The sequence below is a fragment of the Pieris rapae genome, chromosome 5 (genome assembly GCF_905147795.1).
Source record: "Pieris rapae chromosome 5, ilPieRapa1.1, whole genome shotgun sequence".
Lineage (NCBI taxonomy): Eukaryota > Metazoa > Arthropoda > Insecta > Lepidoptera > Pieridae > Pieris > Pieris rapae.
Genome location: NC_059513.1, coordinates 3,575,546 through 3,598,658, shown reverse-complemented (window position 1 = coordinate 3,598,658; position 23,113 = coordinate 3,575,546). Strand labels below are relative to the sequence as shown.

Here is a 23,113-nt window from a genome sequence, read left to right as displayed (position 1 = left end):
GTAGTTTCGTGATTCATCATTCTGTCTGGCGCTATCGATCTAAAACTTTTGCATACCGTATGTTCCTTTGATGTTATGTAACTTTTATATGCATACATCAAACTTGAATCTATTCTTGTTTATCAGATGTTATTGCATCAAAGAGTACTGTACTATTTCTTAATTAGGATACAAATCGAATAATGAAAAATACTTTCTTCATTCTCATAGCAACAATAAAATCTAGCTCTAAAAGTCTACTCTTATTAGTTATTGAAATGTTTAGCTTAGTAAATGTCTGTTGGTAAATAATAGAAATAACAGTAATATAATCAAGTCATATGGCTAGAAAACGTATTGCTATGTAAGAATTAAAATTCTCATATAATTTTTAATTTCGGAAAAATAACAATATCAACAAAAGGCAACGCAAACACTTCACCCAAACGAGCTTTTGCTCGAAAAGTTTCAAATATGAATTCGTACATTGTGTTAAGCTCTGAAAAGTCTAGGGCTTAGTTGTTCACACCTATTGTTGCCGGGTTTTGGTATCAGCGTGACACAGGCGGGAATAACGCCCACGGTAGCTTTGAGGCTTTATAGGAATTAGGTTTATTCTCATAAAGCATAGAGCTATTCAAACTTTGGAAGTATATTTGGAGTGAGTAGAATTAAACAGAAAATATGTAATTTTAGTAAAAATATTTATTATAAAAATAGTTATTGAGAATTAATATTCGATTCTAGAGACTACTCTTGCTTAAAAAGATTATACGATATATACTTTTTGTCACGATGCATGTTCTGTGTGCACAAAAGGCTGATCAGATAAAACAAATGATTACGAAAGAAGTTTGAGGCCCAAACCTAAAGGTTGTACTTCTTCTTATGTCATCTTGCGAAGGAGTACGATCTGCATGCTTTGACCAAACCCTTGTCTTAGGTTTTTCAATCTAGACGTGTGTCTGTGGTCAGGTCTCCTTCCACCTGCCACTTTGCCTTGTATGATTAGTTGAAGGAGCTCGTATTTTTTTAACACGTTCGCTGCATTCCGAGATCTGCAGAACTTTTGCACTGTGCGTAGATAATCGTGTTGTTTCACTTCTTGCGGAGGAAAGTTCTTTAAGTTCGAGCAGCACAAATATACATATTTGGTTCCTACTTGACATGTAGCAAATAAAGTACCTAATTTTTTTGTATTTACGGTGTCTTTCTGATAGCTATTATATATATATTATTACATTCCTGACACAAATATTAAACTGTTCAAATCGTCTATGAATTATAATAAAATTTATTTTGTTACAAGTATTATTAAATTTTAAAATAAATCAATATAATAGATGAAAATCGTTTATATACTTAGTAATGATATCGTTAAATATTTAAACAACATTAAACAGATCTTCTTTGTCCATATAATCCCTAAGTTCATACAATGGGCAAACATCGCTGCTAGCTAGTAATTCGAATTGTGGTGAAACTCGACATTTATTCAAGCCCTCTCAACTGGAGGGTCTAATCACAGGATTTTCATCCAAAGGAAATTGACACTTCACATCTTTAACGTCTTAATCGCGTGTTTACATACGCATGTTTTTAACATACGCATGAGTGCTCGATATTTTACATTTTTTATTTGATTAATTTTACTATGTATACTCAATTAACCTATTGATATGCAACTAAGAGTGGCGGAGGGTTTATTGCCAGTTCTTCTCTTCCGTTCTACGCCCATTTGAGAACTGGCAGTAAATGTAAAATTAGAAGGATTTAATGTATATTTCTTTTTTTTGACGTTCATATGTGTATTATGTTACATATATGAATAAATGATTTTTGATTTGATTTAAATATACATAACTCTGTTTTCTTCTAACTTACCTTTGCTCTAAATAAAAGTAAGTCGAAATTTGGTGCTAATTATATTCCTGTCAAAAATAAGTACGTTTTTATAAAAGTGACACTGTCTCAGTTTAATAATGAAGAGGGTAGATTTTTAATGAGTAGTATTTAAACCTTTTGCGTTGCTAGCCTTTCCAGAATTGCCACTAATGAAGGGTCCTTCGAATTGGTTTGAAAATACTTTACTTACGTTAAGTCTATCAAAACGATAATTTTTATTACGGCCTTGTCATTCGTAGCAATTGTCATTAAATTTGAGCGTTAATAGAATTACAATCGCGTGATATCCCGATAACTTTATTACATTGTGACGTGGATTATTGAGTTTTCCTGAATATAGATGAGCCAATTGCGCCCTATGAATATTGAATGCTTTGAAGTCAATTTCTATTTGATTTCAGAACTGATATTAAATTAACTAGCAACTGAATTAGCTATGTTGAAATTTGCTTCAAACCAATTTAGATGTTTAGTGCGTTACTTCAAGTTGAAGTTTGGAACTTTGTTATAGGGCACAGGGATAGCGGTCAGAGGCTCATATATTATTGGCCCATGGACACACACGAGCCTTGCAAGTCCTTAGGTTTTATTATACGTTATTTTCTTGAAATACTGTTTTGACATTTTTGGTGTTCTTAATTGGCTGTATTGTTTTTATCAGCGCAACTTTTGAATAATTTTGTATTTTTTTACGCTTTAGAATAAAAGCTATTGACAGTTCCGATGTCGGAATAGTTTAAATGAAAATTAAACAATTATTGTAATTGCTTGTAACTTACGAGTATGCAAAATTGTAAACCAAACTTAATTATATATACACGATAGTGATAGTAAAATTATTATTATTTTCTCGTAGTTAATATGGTATGAATTTATTTCTTCCTTAATACATAACTTTAATAGATACAAAAAGGAGAAATAGGATACAATGTGAAAGATTGATTGATGTGTCCTAGATTACTTTGACAGATAATATTTAATACAAACAAACATAACAACAGAACAGTGGACGTGGAGATAAAACAATATTAAGGGAATCACATGAGATGACAAGCTTATACTAATATTTATGACTTTTTTTATTATTGCCTGACAACTATACACTAACACTAACATAATAACACAACCAACAAATGAGTAAATCACAATTCAAAATATACAGTATTTAATGAGACAAGCACTTACAGGCAAACATGACATACATGAAGAGATAATAATAAATCTTAAATGGACTGGAAGACATGTCAGTATCAAGTGCAGAACACATTCTGAAAGATTCGTGCGGAACCTAAGTCTAGGAGGTTGGTAGGTTGATAGTTCTTTGCGTGCATACACATTTTTCTTAATGTGACACAATCTATCAAAAGAATTCTATGGCTCAGCGAATGTGAAATATATTTTTAAATTTAATTAAGTATCAGCAATATAACCTACCAGAATAGTTCCAATAAAATATATCCCAGTAAACATGAACCAAATAACGATACAATAAACTTCGTCTGACCTCGGATTTATCTCCTAAGGGCTGAAACCGAACAAATTAATATTAAATGCGTACCGACGGCAATAAATGGAAACATTTATCCTTTGTTCGTTTTGGGCGTGTTTTTTTGAAAATGTTTTTTTCTTAAGTTAAATTACCTATAAAAATAAATTAAATTGAAATTAAACAAATAGATATACTAAGATAAAATCTATTATAGATATGATACTGTTTTTACCCCTTTGTTATTCATTAATGATCATCGTTTTTTAAAAGTATTTTTTACCGAATACTTGCTTACCCGACAGACGTGGTCCTGTAGACACGACCTAAATTTAAAAAAAAACTTAATTTTCAATCTATGGATTATTAAATCAACATGGACACACTAAAGACTACTTATACACATTAAATTTACGAAAGACATAAATGAACCTACCTGGAAAAATTCTACGAAAGACTAGACCATGGTCGAAAGACCTGCCTGCACCATGGCGAAAAAAAAATTATACACATTAAACAATTGAATGTTGAGGCACAGCTCTAGTGCCAAAATGTTATTTATTTAGTATAGTTTATGCATAAATACTATAAAACACAAAATATCATAAGAACTTAAACATTTTTGTAAGCCAAATACTATATCTTCCACATTTTAGGCTTATTTTGCGAACTAATGAAATTTAGATTAAATATATGGGAATGTAAAAATGGTCGATCCTGATAAGATAATCCGTTTATTTCAGCTAAATAAATATAGGACCCTAAAGCGATTATTCCAACAAAGAGGATTAAAAATATATTAGATACGGGCATGTAATCCCCTATATCATTCTTTTATACATCACACATTTATTGTGGTTAAGGAATCTGAATATAAATCATCTGATATTGTATGAGATTTTTTTTTCGCAATTCGGGATTCTGACTTGTAAGCAAGTTATGAAGAATTCTATAAGTCACGGAATAAGGAGACAATTTTCAAAAATGGAACTAGATTTGCAACACTGAGATTCTAAATTTAAAAATACTAAGTTATTTTTCTCGTAATATTTCTACGTCGGAAAAGTAAAATGTAAAATACCCTCATGTCGACAAGACTTTTATCAGGGATTACAATTAATTTTGGGTACTTAAGTAGGAACTTGAGATAAGTAATTAGAGAAATGGGACCAATTGTAACATTAAGTCGAAATGTAATTAAGGTCACTTAAGTGGGACAAGCGTCCTTTTTCTTTTCATTCGTTTGTTACGTGTGTATGATGTCATTAGGACGTAAGAGTATGGAGGGGATTTTAAATTAACTCCAATGCGTTTTAGACATTTTAACTGTGATTTAATTTCAGCTCCCTTACTTAACTGCTTATATGAATTTGAAGTCTTAATGACAGAAAAACCAAGTATTTATTTATTTATTTGGTTTTTTTCAACTAACATAAATTATATACCACAAAAACAATTATACTAAATATGTAGCCAAAATTGGAATATATACAAAAACATTCAAATATTTACGACGGGAAATATTTTAACTAAGTACTACTTAATTCGTTTGGCAGATCAATAATATTTATGATTCTGTCACTTCCTGCCATTTGCAATAGTGACGCAAACGGCGATAACTCGATTTTTGGTTCATTTCCTAGTTAATATATTTTTTTTATAGAACAAACGGGCAGGAGGCTCACCTGATGTTAAGTGATACCGCCGCCCTTGGACACTCTCGATGTTAGAGGGCTCGCGAATGCGTTGCCGGCCTTAATTAACATTTAGATTGGTATAGAACATTTTGCACTTACTTACAAAATAAATACTGAAATAATTTGCTTCATGTCCTTGTAACACATTCACGGCACTTAATAAAAAATATATTGTTTTTGTAACTCTAGCCTTATTTTGATAACCATCAAAAATATTTGTATTCATTTGTTACTTAAAAATAGGTCAAACCGAGTACAAATTTGGGTTCAAAATTCATTATACCGAGGGAAATCATCATATATTTCAGGCTATTAAATTTTCGTATGGCCTAGAATTCTCTACGACGCCTGAGTAATTGTTTTGGAAGTCGCACGGGAATTCTGTTCGCGCGCGATAATGGATTTTCTAATGAGGCTTTTGTTTGAATTATCCATCTGCGTGGAATAAAATTATGCTTCTTATTATTTCTACTATAAAATAAAAGAAAGACTCTCTAAGAGCAACAGTATGTAGTTTTGTTAGATAATATAGTTAGCGGTTGTCTTCTAGCCAAACTGCTCGTTTTTACGTCCAAACCCGATCGACAATCACGGACAATACATCGATAATGATGTTTTGGAAGCAAAACCTACTTTTATAACGTTTGTTCACTAAATATACAAGACAAAACGGATTAATAAAGGATTGTCAGTATAATTGGATTACGCCCGCTTCACTCAATAAAGAGGCTTTGCGTTTATCGATTGAGCGTAATGGAATTCTTCTATTATTAGTGTCGGGGAAAACAATCAACATATATATATGTTAATACCTAATGTAATAAAGAAATGAAACAGAAAGAGTTAGAGTATTCGTTAATTGAAAAATGTAGATCTGTACTAAACACTGAAAATAAAAATGGTTTTCTCAATCTAAAAACTTTAAGACAAATATTCATAGTTTTGGTAAAACTGTAAGTTATTTGTATTTTTTACATTTATCTTTTTAGCACCGTGTCTAAGATGTACTTGGTCGAGAAGTCTCAATAATCAGATTTATCTTTTATTTCGTCGTCCGTGCGGCGTACATACCCATTTGTCTACCGCAAGTATTTAATTTAATATAAATATATTATACTAGCTGCTTCCGCGTTTCTCTTTTGTTCCAAGCCTACCTTTTCAGTACACACCAAACATGGAACATTTTGCTATTATACCCCAGAGACTATTCGAACTGAACCAGAATGAAAAAATTTTAGGTTGTTCTGAGAATTTTCCTCTATATGAACCTCAGAGTTCATGTCATAAGCTTTTAATTAACAAAAAATATCGATTAATTGTAGAGGGGTGAAAATCAAGGTTAATATGTATTTTTGTATGTCGTATCATAAAAAAAATATTGGGCTGGACACCCCTTATAGCTGAGGGGTACGAAAGATATATATTAGCCAAATCTCAGACCTGCTGAATATGCATAATCAATTTCATAAGAATGGGTCGAGCCGTTTCGGAGGAGTATGGGAACTAGCATTGTGACACGCGAATTTTCTATATATAGAGATTTCTGTAAAACATTGAAAATGCACTTTTTATGTCCAACGATTTTTATTAATCTTTGTCGACTTAAACCCAATAAACATAATATATCTGTTTGACACCTAATGTGATAGACCACACTAATGCTAAAAAAATGCGGTGATGTCAGTGAACACTAATCCAACGCATCCTGCGTTAATTTCGTTTATATTCAACTGACATTGGCGTTTCGTATTTGCCAAAAGTATGCGTGAGTATCGCAGACCTTATCTATTTTATTAAATAAATATTATTCGTACTACTTTGCAAATAGTATTGTTGGCAGATCACCCACTAGCCTTTTACGCCGAAAAATATATATATATTTTTTTTTTATAGAACAGGGGGCAAACGGGCAGGAGGCTCACCTGATGTTAAGTGATACCGCCGCCCATGGACACCCTCAATGCCAGAGGGCTCGCGAGTGCGTTGCCGGCCTTTTAAGAATTGGTACGCTCTTTTCTTGAAGGACCCTAAGTCGAATTGGTTCGGAAATACTTCAGTTGGCAGCTGGTTCCACAGAGTGGTGGTGCGCGGCAAAAACTGCCTAGAAAAACGCGCAGTTGTGGAACGGCGGACGTCGAGGTGATACGGGTGGAATTTCGTATTCTGCCTCGACGTCCGATGATGAAACTCAGCTGCAGGTATTAATCCGAACAACTCCTCTGAACATTCTCCATGGTAAATGCGGTAGAAGATGCAGAGAGACCCCACATCTCTACGCAACGCCAAAGGATCAAGCCGCTTGGAGAGATTTTGTTTGTCAACGATTCGAACCGCTCTTCGTTGAATACGGTCAAGTGGAAGGAGCTGGTACTGGGGAGCACCCGCCCAAAGGTGGGAACAGTACTCCATGTGGGGCCGAATTTGCGCTTTATATAGTTGCAAGCGGTGGCCCGGAGTGAAGTACCGTCTCGCCCTGCTGAGCACACCGAGCTTTTTGGAGGCTAATTTTGCCTTTCCCTCCAAGTGACGCTTAAACCAGGGCTGAGACTTGCCACCGATCGGCACCGCAGAAAAAGGAATAAAGAGTTCCATTCCCTGCAGAACCACTTCGGCGACAGAGGCAGCGACGGAATCTGGAGCTTCAGACGAAAAGCAAATAGGCCCCCAAGGGTAGAACGCAAAGAAAGACCGCATCCCGTCCCAATCTGCTGACTTGTAGTGCCAAATACGGCGAAAACCCAAAAAACGCGACCGCGAAGGGCGCGTAGATGGCACAGTACTCCGGACCACACAATGATCCGATGAACCCAATGGCGGGTCAACAGAGACTTCATAGTTCTCCGGATGCGAAGTCAGCAGAAGGTCCAACAAAGAGGGTTTATGACCGTCCACATCTGGTATTCGCGTAATCGCAGGGACCATTTGTATCAGGTCGTAGGCTAAAGCAAAGTCGTGAAAGGATCTTCCCGCGTGATCGGTGGTTTCAGAGCCGAGCCAATCGGCATGGTGGGCGTTAAAATCGCCAAGTATCACGATTTCGGCGGTAGGAACCCTTTCAAGCAGGGAATCTGTAGCCATTTGGATGTGCTCGATGAGTCGGTCAGTTTCGTCATTTCCGCTATGGGACCTATACAGGCACGCATAGAATCGCGGATGGTCATCGCAGTCTACGCGGAGCCAGAGGTTAGATAGGTCCCTTTCTTCAAGCGTCCCAAGGCGACGAGAACAGATATCCTCTCTGACGTACACGCAAACTCCCGCCCGCGGCACAAATGAATGTTCCAATTTGTACCCCGGGTAGGAGAGGTAAGAAGTATCAGCCGGGGAGGATATCTGAGTCTCAGTGAGGAAGAATAAGGCCGGCTTCGCAGATTCAAGGTGAAAGTGAACCGCGCTTAGGTTTGAGTTGAGCCCCCTAACATTGGTAAAGTCCACTGTGAGCGTGGAAGGGGTTGCCTTCGGCGAATTCTTCCGTTTGCCCCGAGATTGAAACCTAAAACTAGAACTGGATGTTTTGTTTAGAGCGCAGTTTTTGCCCACCCCAGAATACGAAGGGCAGCCTGTGCATCCACCACCGGATACTGATTGTTCCGATGATGGACGCCCAGAGGGGGATTCTCCACGTGTGGTACCCCCCTGGGGTAATCTTTCTTTAAACTGCACCGTCATACTCTGGGGAAGGGGGGGGATGGGCTCCGGGAGTCTCACTCACCGAACGAAACGCGAGTACAATAAGATAAACGTATTGCATCACTTCACGCCGGTTTTCTGTGAGACAGTGGTACTGCCCCGGTCGTGCCTGCCCATTTGGCTGAAGCCCGAAAGCAACAGCATGGCTCTCCCACTAGGAAGGGGGTTGACTGATTGCACTGGTGAAATAACCTCTTTCACAGGTTATTTCACCAGTGGGCGATGGGGTCGTCAGGTCCCTACGCCTATATATAACTAGCAGACTCGGCCAAGCGTTGCTGTGGCTTAGGTTTTTATTATATTACATAGTAAAACTAAACCCGTAAACTATTCAAGGGAAACAGTAGGAGAACTTATGTGAAACGTTGGTGCTTTTAACACAGCGCCATCTGTTAGAATTGTGTCAAATAATTTGCAAATATAATTATTAAAGATCTAAGCTATCCTATCTCTTAAGTTGGACCAGTCTGCTCACGGTGTGTCAATTTAATTTAAAATCGGTTAAGTAGCTTAGGAGACCATCGCGAATCGTGACAGGAGATTTATATTATAAGCAGAAACTGAACAGAGGGCAGTAGGTGGTTTCGATCCCCACCCGCTTACTATAAAAGAAAGGCCTCAGTGTGGCACGCTTGCATTCGCTGCCCGGACGTTGACTAGAGTGGTCGTTGGTTTCGAAGCCGCGTACTGTAAGTTCGTTCCATGTTATTTTTATTCGGTGTGATTTTGTGTTATTGTTTTAAGATAAACGGTTGTGTTTTTAGAATATCTAAAGTCGTGTTGTTGTGTTTGTATAAGTCAGTTTTAAGATAATTTTAGTGTGATTTTGAGAATACCGTGTTTTCTTAGTCATCAGGAGTAAATCACTTCATAGGTTATTTCGAATTTTTTTTATGTATGTAACATTATTCATAAAAAAATATTATGTATGTACTGTGTTCTCTTCAACATATGGCAAATATACAAAATCTATCGAAAACTACATAATAGTTGTATGTAAAACATTGCGAAGTACGAATCATAAAATTATTACGGATTATAATTCGTACTTAACCAGACCTTGCTTCGATTGGCTGAATATTAGTATCAATTCAATATAAACTTCTGTGAATGTAAGAGGAAAAGCACTCAAATTCAGTAGACGAACTCGAGAGCTTTCCAAAGCTCATTTGCGAAGTTTCGTCTCAAGTATTGGAGTAACGCGGCCACGTTACTCCAATACTTGAGACTTTATTTATTGGGAACTTTGAATGGTTGTTGTATAATATGTGTAATATGAAGGGATGAAAACAAGTATTATATTACAGTCGTTCGTTAAGTTATGTGATTTCGTAAATATTTACTTAGAGACTGACATAATTATGGCTTGAAATACTAGAATAGAATCGCCTCATAAGATAACAGTAGCAATAGATAGTAACTTTCAATAAACAAAGTAGATAAAAACCTCTTGTCACCTCTGCGCCTATAAACCAGATTGATATATGAATAATGTAACTGGCTCGTCTATCGGAGGCTGGCAGGTCATCAATCACGACACCCATCTGTCTTTCGCATAATCAATGACTAGGACTATTCATCGCGCAGCTTTTAAACCGGTAAAGGTCATATTTACATGAACATTTTTGTTTGTTATGTATTTTTTGAGTTGTTATTACTCTTTATTTACATCACAAAACAGGCAGATATTATCTAAAAAATTCAGCTTATCATCTCGTATTAATGATTCTTTAGAAGTTACACCTGCTAAACTTAAAATAAAAGATTAATTATTTTATTTATTTATTTACTTACACTTCGTTACATAACAATATAAAAATTGAACATAGTTAAATGAAAAGGTGAGCAAGGCCTTATCGCTTTCGAGCGATCTCTTCCAGGCAACCATTATAGTATATAGATTAGTTTATATACATTATCTCCTTCAACATATACCAGACAAATAATACAGCTAATATCGCAATATTTTTCTAGAAAGTGAATTATGTGGATTTTATTTTCCGACGTGCCAGTCAGCTGCGTTAAGGATCGATACCGACCCCGCCCTACGCCAGCCAACGGCTATTTTTAGGGCTCGCATGTCGATGGGGTGGACAACTATTAATGTAACACTGTGTGGTATCTAATAATGAATTCATGCAAATATCTTTTTACACGGCTATAAAAAAATATTTTAAAAACTTTATGCTTTCTGTTGAGAATGTATAAAAGAGTTTTGAATATCGCCTACTTATGTAAGATTTTGATATTCTTACGTATTTAGGAACATATTGCCACTCACCGCAAGTATAAGGTCCTTTAAGAAAATAGCGTATCATTTATTTTTGTTGGGTGTTCATAGGCAGCGTTATCATACCACGCCCGTTTCCCCCTGTTATATAAAACCTATTTCAGATATACTTAACAATATATTATGAGATATATGAACGGAGTTTATGTTAAGGATACTTACAAAGTCTCGTGGAACTAACAAAGTTGTCACCAACACGTACCTGTCACTTGAAGTAAAGCCCGTCTTATGAAACACGTCTTGTACGGAGTATAATCTTAGTGAAAATGAATGGTAATTGTTGTTTTATTTAGATATATCCTATTATTTAAGGGTAAAAACAATTTGCAAGAACGAGAACTTTAATAAAAAACCGTGCTATTGTTTTAAGTTAAAATAACTTAGGAAAAAAAGGGAGCAAGTTTTTTAATAAGACTTGTTTTTTTCACCTATACCATTTTTCGGAAAACCATATAAAATCAAAGAATCGTTTAAAAATATATGCGCGACAGATTTATGTGAGGAAGTTATATCACCCCCACATAAATTGGGTTTATTATTTTATTCATAAACTGTGTGGGAACATTTCTTGTATCACGAGCTTGTGTCGCAAAAGGCATTTTTATGAAACACCTACTTCCAGAATCCAGATGTGTTTGAAATTTAATAACCAATTGACACATTTAATCCAATTTGACACATTTCTTTCTCGTTTCAGACTACGTTTGGGTCCAAGACATTCTGGTTTACATAGAATATTATCCTTAATCGTATGACAAGTTAATTGCGGAGATAGAAAGCAATATCGGTGTCCATCTGGGGTTTAAACGCACGACCTGTAGGTCGAAAATCGCGCATTTAACCAGTAAGCCAATACTGCTATCAAATGGGACATTAGCTTAAAGTTACATGGATATTAACTAAGGTATACTTGTTGTAGGGTTTGACACGTATTACATTACCTGTCATGATTTATAAGGTCATTATAGACTGATATATTAGGAATGGGTTAAACCATCTATATATTATATACGGCATGTTTATGAAAAATTAACGATGTCTTGAAATTAATAAATATATAAAAAAAATCTATTAAAATACAGAATGAAAAATTGTGAATTAAGTTTAAAGTATAGTTTTTTTCAATTAAGTTTATAATATATTCGCATTGTGAATTATCCATATTCAAATGAAGTTCGGAACCTCTGTGGCCCACTCAAACCAATTTATTCTAATGATATTTTAAAGCATTTTTTGTTTGTTTTCCTTTTGGCAATATGTATGAGATGTAAAACTATTCTAATCAAACTTATAATTGAAACTTAACTATATTAATTATTGCGTCTTTGGTGTAATTTTCATATCACCTATTTGATGAATAATTCTAAAGCACAGTTTTACACATTAAAAGTTCGAATAATAGATCATTTCTAATCAGTTATTAATATAATAACTAACCTTAAAATGTAATAACTAAAATATATATTATTAAAAGGAGTGCCTTTAGGCAAGCTTCCGAAGATACTGGCAGTGTTCCCCCTTTGAATAGCTAGACGAATTCTTTGTCCGAGGTATCTGCCAGCTCTTCGGTCTCCAGTGATGTCGACTAACCTTTATGATATTTCCCTAAAAAGCCTTATAACTAAGTGGGAATTATCAATTTCGTAGCCGAGTTACTATTGGCGTATATACAATTATTATCAAATTAAGGTTTAAGTTGTTCAAAATATTTATTTATATTTAATGAATTTTGGTAAGATTGATCCATAATATTTTAATTTTGTTGATCATCACACTTTATTACGCTTTGTTTCGCTCTAGTTATGACTAGACACATTTTGAATTTGATAACATTTTTGCCAAGTTTATTTATAAGTGACGCCCTCAATTTAATAATTTCTTAGTAAGTGTTTGTGCGTATTGTAAACTATTTTAGTTATTCTATTATCAGACTATCTCTAACTCTTCCCATACATATTTTCTCTTTATCTTTACGACTGACTTTGGTGAGCCTTTTTATTGTTTTAAGTTAAAACTGTGTATCAACCGCCACCGAACCGTTATTTGCAGTACATAATAATTAGTTTTGGCAATAAGATAAATGTTAACAGACATTAGATAATTAAACCTATTAACACAGAGCCCCAATTTACAATCAAAGATTAAAGGCTTTAATTGCAAATGCCACATACAACCCTTAAATAAATAATTTTTGTACGCAAGTTGCAAATCTACAAATATTTGTCACCTAAAAGGAACCATATATTATGCTAAAAAAATTACATTTAACTGGGTATCGTTCGTTGACCTTTGGTTGACCTTTTGTCGGCGACATGTGATGGGCGGAGGGGCGTTGTCACCGGGGTTAGCCTATTTTTTTTTGGAACAGAAGTACTGTCCCAGAACTTTTATTCGAAATATTTTCCCTAACGAATCCCACCATATGCTATCTATTTAACTATATAACTTAAAAATAATAAAAACATGGACACTCCTAGTGCTAAGAGCAATTTCTTCCATAGACAGAACTCAACAGCCGTCGCGGAAGCATTAAAACAGAATCGCTCCGTATTTAAAAAATCCTAAAAATAGGTTTTTCTTGTGATATTGAAAAACAAAATATATCATCGTGTGCATCTCAGTGCGGCAAATCAGAAGATACCTCTTAAAGAAGATAAGAAACTTGAAGTGAAATATTGTGAAAAAAGTGTTAAATTTGGTTAAAAACTGAAAAAACACAAAAAATCTGGTACAAAAGTGAGTGCGGCGTCGAAATAAGATCGACAACATATATGTTTTTATACATATATAAATAAAACTCGTCAAGCCGCATCTTTTAAGTCCTATATCAGATTTTTGTCGATACAAACAAAGTAAGAAAATTAAAAATAACCACGTGGCACGAGGTACCAGATCCCGGGGGACCCTGGACTAACCAAATATACCATTAGAAGCGCCGCAGAAAGTTGATTCAGATGACATATTACATTACATCTCTGACATATCGACAGGGAAGAAAACTACAACTGAAAAACGAAAAATCAAGAAATAAAAAGACTTTGAAATTAAATTACAAGAAAAGAAGATCGACGACCCCATCTGAAAAATACATCATCAGACGCGCCGCGAGGAGTTCTACAAAAAGGTACCAATCCCAGTTTCCCCCTCAAAACTGAGGCTCCTGGACCCTTTTTTCTCCTGACCACGTGCCACGTGGTCGAAGATCCCGTCAGTATTTTGCGCCGTGGATGGTCTCACGAGATAGAACTCGGTGAGCCCGTCACTTTGACATACCGCACTAGTATATTTGACCAATACTGGCGGAGTCAGGAGCCCGGGAAGAAAATAGGGGAAAAGTGAGGGATATCTCGGGAACGGTGCATCCTAGCGCGTTTTTAACGTCGGATCCAGTATACTACGTAGTATACTGGTCTTTGACCGCCCGGTCGAACCCTACCGGGAACTAAATTAAAAATTTTTTTCAAAATATTTCCAAATTTAAGAATTAAAAATAACAAACAAAATAGACCAACACTGGTTTGGACTAAAACGGAGCACGTTAGATCAAAAATAACTTCATTTTCGGCTTTCTCACATAGGAAAAGGGGTATAGGGACGTATCACGTGCCTATTACCTCGGACCCCCTCCCCTCGCCCTAGTACCTCACCCCCGGGGGTTGAAGAACAACAACCCCTCGGAATATACAAGTGTGACGGTTCATTCGACTCCCCGTAAAAAGGCGAGTTGACTGAATCGCACGAAATCACAACGCACCTACACATACACACACACACAAATACGACACATAAACACACACAGATTTCGATTCACACACAAACACACAAGTGTGACGGCTCAATCAACTCCTCAGCACTTGGTAAGAAGACTGCTGCTGTCCATTTGACAATCGAACAAACACACACACCTACAGGCGCACACACAAACAGTTACACAGTTAGAAACACAAGTGTAGCCCCCCTTCTCGAGTCCGCCAACCATAGCTGATCCTTTAAGCGGTATACACGTGCGAACGCACAATACACACACACACACAAATTAATTAATTAATTACATTATTTAATAATAATTGCTATTTAATTCAGATCATTGATCCATATTTTCAGTGGTAAGGTTAAAAAAATATCGGAATAAAAACATATTAATATAATATGTTTGTGTGTGTACGTAACAAAAAATTCTGAGAATCAATCTAAATAGAATGAGAAAACGTAATATTTAGGTTAAAATTGCCTCGAAATTGAACTTAAATTAATCTATTCTTATTGACAACAAAGATTAAATAATGAATGGTAATAAATTATGAAGTTATTAAGGCAGACAAATTGTGCAACACTGTTGATGTTAGTAATTTTCACTTGTAACAAAAAACTATGAATTCACGTAAAGATCGTCTAATGGTGTGAATCGGACACAAGCACGCGAAACTTAAATTAACTACTTAACGTTGAATAACCACAATACGATTTATAAATCACCTGAAATTCACATAAAATTATTAGATTTGACGATCACTATTTTCTTGTAACTAAATTTTTAATTAACTTACTTTATAAAGCTTCTGAAAACTTACAGAAACATTTTTTACAACATTTAAGATTATATACATTATTTACTTATTTGATAGTATGATTATATACATACTATTTATATTTATATCCAACTAACAGCACCTTTGTAGTAGCTACATATCATTATATGGAACATTCGTTGCCTTGAAGTCTCGTTCACTGTGTTTAAAGTTTATTCGTGTACTTTTTTGAGAAAAAATTTAAAAAAAATATTCCAACTGACCCCGCTAAATTTTGCGCTTAATTTACCACGAAATATTGTTCTTTTGTGATTCATTTTTATTCATTGTTTGACTCCTTGTTGCTCGAACTTATTAGGACTAAAAAAACAGCATAGAAGGCACAGACTTTTTATTATAAAATGCCTTTGAATACCTTTCCGTAGTAATAATGAATTGGACTATCCAATAAATTTAATTTAATAAAAAATACTTTTCCATAGCAAAAGCAATTTATTAAAGCTAAATACTTCGATAAACACGCTACCGCCTTCGTGTTCCATTATATTTGGGTGTTTTTCTAAACTTTGCACTCACGCGATGTAAATGGTTGCTGAAATTGTACGTAACCTATGCAAATAATGACTACTGGGAAATAGAATGAAAAAGGCAAGTTGGATATAAAATATAATATTAAAACATTTAAATTTTGAGTTTTTTTTCAAATTTTATTATTTCGACAAAAAAATGTTTACATTACAGTTGATAGAGTAAAAGTTATAGTCTTGCAGCCTGTGTCTTCCCAGTTACGTATTGTCTATAGTGAATAAATTTCATAATGAATATTTAAAATAATAAGAGCTAGAGTTAGACTTTAGATTCAAACTGTGAAATTAAACAAATTTATTTAAGAATTACTCAATTTTTATCAAAACTTGGTAGAGTTTATAAAATTAAATTTTCCGCCCCATTGAATCATCCTCTTGATAAATACTAATAATTACAAAGTTAGGTAAGTGTTACTAATTAAGTTAGGACCTAATTCTAGGGATTACTGAGTGACCTAGAAGCGGCCGGTCGAGCTAATTGTGTAATGTGCAGATTAATGAGGAATTATACACGTGCCTCTCATTATGTAATACATGAGACATTTTAGTGTATCATGTGGGCCGTACATACTCGGAATAATGAAAGTTTGATGGCGTCTGACTTAATGATGCGCGGAAAGTGATATCAACATGCTAGTATCCCAAGCATCTGAAATTAGAATGATCAAATAACAAAAATATAGATATTTATATCTTTAACATTAAAAAGCGGAAAGTCGTGAAGCATCACATCTGCCCCTTCTATTACCACATAGCGATCACGACTGCTCTGTCTAGAGTGTACCGGATAAGAAGAAGAAAATTAAAATACAACTTTAAGGATGAAAGTATTATATATAACATGTCATATAACAGTTACTAAATATAAAAACTTTTTTTAATCTCCTCCAATTTTTTTAGGTGATAGGTGATATTTTTTTGTCGCGCTAAACACGCAGGTTCAATATAAAATTATTTTAAACAAATTGAAGCCCTGAGATGGAGAATAGTTTCAGTCTAAATAAAACCAAAGTCCGTAATGAGTCTCTGAATAATACAGAGACAAGACGGGAAGGTCACGCGTCGAGAGGCCTCGTTTGAGAACGCTATTGTTTCAGTCTCTTATATTCTTTATATTCAATTAATAAAAAGAATGGCAATCTAAATTCATTCTATTTTCTACGGAAGAACAAACCCCTACTCTTTTATTGATTCTACGCATTAATAGGCTTTTGAGTTGCTTATGGTAAAGTTGTTAGTGCAAATTTTATTTTAATTTTTTTAATAAAACGTTTATTTTGGAACATAAGATCATCAAGTCATTAAATGCGAACCTGTAGGCATCCCTACTCATCGGCAAAGAAGACAGACGGTGTAGGCCGAGAGAAAAAGCCGGTATAAATATAAAACTCTTGGTGCTCTTTTAAAAAAGCAAATCATCAAACATTACATATATATATATATATATATATATATATATATATATATATATATATATATATATTTAAAACAAATATAGCAAATTAATTAAGTAAAACTGAATAATTAATGGAAAGTTATATAGAGTATAATTTAAAAATACACATTTTAATATAACTAAAAAAACTCTTTATTTTTATTAACATTTTACAGAACAAATTAAATGCGGTTAGACGGCTTTTGTTCATTTTTAAAATGCTTGAATTTGTATATTATTTATACGAAAAATTGAGGTCGACGATCACAAATTAAGAACTCTGTCGAGGCTCAAATTAATTATTTTAAACGCGTTACGGTTTTCTTTTGTAAAGGAAAGCTTTTCTTTTAGTAGAAACTCGACAATTTAATATAACAATTCTCCTAATTGCTCCTTTGCTCGAAAGACAATTTAAAATTCAGACGATTTCATTATTTTAACAAGGACCTCAATTACTTTTAAGTTGAAATTGGAATATAATATAAAGCAGATTACGATTATACGATTTCATCAACTCTTGGTAACACTTGGTAGCGTTGAGGCAGTTTCTGGCGCGCATCACGCCATTGTGAAACCAGCTGCCATTCGTATTTAGAAATCAAAACCAATACGACTTAGAGGCCTTAAAGAAAATCGTACTATTGCCTCAAATGTCGTCAACATGTCGTGTCCACGGGCGGCGGTCACCATTTATACAAATTGACATGTTCGTTTGCCTCCTGTCGTTTAAAATCACTTTTATTATATCTCTAATAATTGATATCTCAAGTGGTCGTTACAGGCAGAATAATGGCGGCTACAGCGTAATTATGCATCCTGAAATATTTAGAAAACGGTTGTAGAACTGCGATGCGCCTTTTGCTAGTGACAGCTACCATTTGAATATGCAAATGTGACAAAGTGAGAACTGACAATGGGCAATGGACGAACTGCAACACAGTATGGGGTCACTGAAAATTAGAGTTGCTAGTAACAGCAACTACAACTACAATGTAATTGTTTTTTTTGTATAATGTAAGTGAAACTAATCTATTAAATCTTTTGACTTTGATAAACTTAGACTAGGGTTCAATAGTTATTTTCTCATTAAACTTCACGTATTTAATGTTTTGTACGTATATTCTCATTCTATCTGAAGTCACAATCTCGCTTTAGAGCTGTCAAATATACAAAACTTCATAAAAATATCTCTCTTGAAACTAAATTTAAGTTTGAGTATCATTCTAAAAAAAGGGCCTCACAATTAATCAAATTTGTTTAGCTTTTGTATTTAATTCGCCACGTTTTTTAATTTAAATTTTTTTTCTGAATTATAATAAAAAAAAATTGTACACAGCGAGATCGGTGATCATTTAACCTAAATAAAAACAATGGTCGGGCAAACAATGCCCACATAATTAAAGTTTCTTTCTAACTTTTTGTTTAATTTACGCTGCAAATAATAAAATATCCATGGAAAATGTCTGAATAATGCGGGCGAAGTCGAGGGTTACTCTAGATTTATATACCGTTTTTGGGACATCTACAGAATCGATACTCATAAAAAATTGCAAGAACCTGTCAACTTATCACAGAATTTTATTTGATCTGTCAGTTATTTATTTATTTATTTACACTTCGTTGCTAAAGAAATACAAATAACACAATATATATAAATTCTCGATCGATCTCTTCCAGGCAACTTTCTTAGGTAAAAATATAAGATTTTTCCTAGTGATAAAAGAGAATGGCTCGTTATTGTATAAGACTGTGTAATAAAAATAAAAGGGTGTGTTATTTGCACAGGGTTACCATGGTAACCATTCCTAAGGCAATATGCAATAAAGGAAATTGGCACACATGTTTGGTTAGTATTTATTGAGGTCAGACGATATCTTATATAGACGATTCTTTTAAATACTGATGATGATTTCATCACTACTATTTTAAGGAATATGCGGGTAAATACCCTCAATTTATCATGAGCCCCGCGAAATGTTACTATTTATTTATTGCTTATACATAAAATTATGTTTCATAGCTTTGCTTTCCAACGATTTCACTTCACTTGCCTCCATTACATTTAACAATTTTGTCACAGTTACCGACATTATTCGTGCTGTCGGTAAAAAATATTACACTACTTAACCGACAACTTATTTTCGCTTCCACAATATTCATATTTATACTAACATCTTACCGACGTGTAAATTACAACAAGTTAACAGCAGGCGAAATGGCGGTAACAAAACAGAATAAATTTTAAAAATATGTGTTTCTATAGGCAACATCAATATAATATGTCAAATTAAACTTGTAAACGAATTGGTTCACATAATTTAAATCGAAAATTTAGAAGAAAGGATTCATTTTTAAATATTATTTTTATTTATATATTAGCCTTTATTGCTGACACCCAGTATAATGTACTAACACTTATTTCAGTTACTTAAAAATAACTTAATTCTAATACTTAAATAAAACTTAATCTAATACAGCATTTGACCCGTTTTGGGTAATCAACATGTCCTGTGACACATAAGCCCCTTCCAGCTGCTTCCATTCTTTTCTAATTTTAGCTCTTCATGTCCAAGTCGTGCCTCCTACTTTCTTTTTATCGTATTTTCTTTATATCGTCTGTCCATCTTTTGCTCTGTCTTCCTCATTCCTTTTTTTCTTATTTCACTACTACTTCTCTTTTTATTATTTGCATTACATTATTATAATAGTCTAAACAAATTCCTACACAGTAAGAGATTGTGAGATGTGCACTGACTTGAAAATGTTTGTCAAGTCAACTTAAGAATTGTAAGTTTTAATAATAAACTTAGGTTTTAATGCAGAAGTAATTTCCACTGACATCGGCATCCACCATTTTACATTTCTGAAGTGTGTAAACCTACCTTTTTGTGTGCAAGAAAATACCTGAGTAAGACTTAATTGTATGCTCCGTTAAATAAAAACTAAAGAAATTTTTTTTGAAACGTGTTTGATAATTTTATTTGTTTCAGGCCTGCTATCATGGGACGCTGGCGAGCACCAGGTCGATTTGGAGAAGGAACTGGCCACCCTCACGGCACAGGCACCCGAGGGGGAAGAGGCCAGATATGGTGAGCAAATTTAAATTATAAATATTAAATTACACTAAAATAACACCTGATCACAAATTGACTCAGAAATGTATGGCGTATTTTATATAAAAAAATTACGTAAACAAAAGTAATTAAATCACATATACCTACCATGATCTTAGATATTAAAAAGAAACTAATAACGTAACCAATTCGCTATGAATAAATTTTGGCATTTTACTTTAAATATCGGCTATTTAAGTGAATGTCATGTAAAATAAAAATATTATCAGAATACATATATTAAAAATCATAATATAGAAGCTGAAGAGTCAACAAAACTTTATTGTACTCTTGCGAAAAATTACTTTTCCTTTGAACGTCAGTAATCCGGTAATTTAGTTACAAAGATAAACAACCCACTTTCTTTGAGAGGGCCAAATTGTGTTTAAGATTGCTTAGGAGCCGTGGTAAATACTGGCAGGAGTTCTATCTTTATTGTTAGAACTTCCTTCGTATTGAAGTCACGTACTAAAAGTGTGTAAGATACGTTTTAGTTCTTATTCATTAATCGTGAAATAATTATTTATTAATGATTTTATATTAAGATACGATAAATGATATTCGATTTTAAAGTCTATAAAAATGTATAAACAAATGTCAGAGTGACAGAATAAAAAACATTTTCATATACAGACTTTAAAAAAAGATTTATATTTTGCTTGATACAGAGCACTTAGCGGTATATTAGGAGGTAATAAGTTTGAATCCCGACATAGTTATAGGTTCGGTTTTGGTTGATTGCGCCAAATATCGATAAATCTAAACGACGAATTTTTCATGGGAAATAAAGGAAAGTTCAAAATGTACTATTTTACTACGAGGTTTTGATGTAAATATCTAATATAATATTATTTGTAGGTTCGGCGTAGCGCATCTACAAATGTCCACAACACATGACCTTTACAAACTTGCCGCAGTTTGAATTTATTACAAAAGTTTAGCTCAGATTTCAGCACTGACACGCCTATCTTTGTTTCTAACTGAATGAGTTCACACAAATTCGGCGCTTCCACCCGAGTTCACCGAAATATTAAATGCCAAGATAGAAGCGTGATTTTTATGCTCCATATTTGTTCGAATTTGGTAATCTGGAAAACTGGATATTAAACAATACGATAAACAAAATGTCTTCAGGACAATTTGTTTATATTGAAATGGTTTTTAGTTAAATTACAAGATATTGAAAGAATTTTAACGTGATACAAGTCTTATGCATATTAATTTTTGTGATGATTCTTAAATTTAGTCACGAAAAATAATCCTGTGCAAAGGTGGTGGACACATTTGGTAGGGAACTTACTTTCAGTATGCGACTTCAAAACTAAACTCAAAAGTTGAAATTAGATACCAATAATAGAATTGATGACGTCACTCATTTAAACACATCTTAATATATATATTTCTTGTGTGCGTGTGTATGTGACTGAACTCCTCCTAAACGACTGGACCAATTTTGATGAAATTTTTTGTGTGTGTTCGTGGAGATTCGAGAATGGTTTAGATTCACAATTTTGTCCGCTGGACAATGTTTTTTTTAATTAATTAGTAGTTGTTGATTTTGGAATGTTTTACATTGGATCCGACAGACGGCGCTACCATCGCACTGTCAAATTTTAAATAATATTCGAATTTTAATTTTAGTCTGTCCCGACAGTTAGCGCTGCGATCAAATTAAAAAAAAGTTTTGTTATCATTGTGTTATTGTAGACCATGTGCTGGATCGTTAGATATTGTCATAACATTTGAATAATAATTTTCATCAAAATGGTCCAGCTTGCAATGTTTTAGCTTATTAAAAAAAATTATTATATATATCTTATGAAATTTTCAAATTAAAGACGTATAGACAGGACAACGTCTGTCGGATCCGCTAGTATACATATATATACAGATATAGATTAGTTTAAGACATATAAACAGAAACGTCTTTTAAATGTGCGACGTCTTCAATTTTATTACTGGTATCTAATTTCATATGTATATAAAAGAAAGCCGTGTATACAGTACTTATACTTTAAAAATGTCTGAATCGATGTAGCGGACAATTGGTGGAGAGGTAGCTTAGAATCGGGATACGGGCATAAATACATAAAACACAAACAAAACACGTCTGAAAGCTAATGGTAATGTTATCCATGGATAGGAATGATAAAAATTGACAATAAGAAGTTCAATCAAATCTTTCCCGAAAAAGCCGTAATGAAATAATTATTCATACAAATTTAAATATTTTTCAATTACGTCGCAGGCGTTAACTCGAATAAGACTTTAAATGCATTTTGCAAACCTTAATGCCGCGCTAGAGTGGTGCGAAACATGTATTACTTTGCATTTTTACTTTTCTCTCTTATTTTGTAAGTCTCTGTGAAAAATACCTTTGAAACATTCCCTCTGAGAATTTT

The 23,113-nt window shown here is 33.9% G+C and overlaps 1 protein-coding gene across 1 annotated transcript in view; it reads left to right on the top strand.

Moving 5' to 3' along the window:
* The window catches only part of LOC111001010 (microtubule-associated protein futsch), a 97,076-nt gene that overhangs the window by 28,524 nt on the left and 45,439 nt on the right, over positions 1–23,113 (top strand). The window contains 1 exon segment of the mRNA XM_045628316.1: positions 20,589–20,687. Within this exon segment, the coding sequence (XP_045484272.1) occupies positions 20,589–20,687 (99 nt within the window).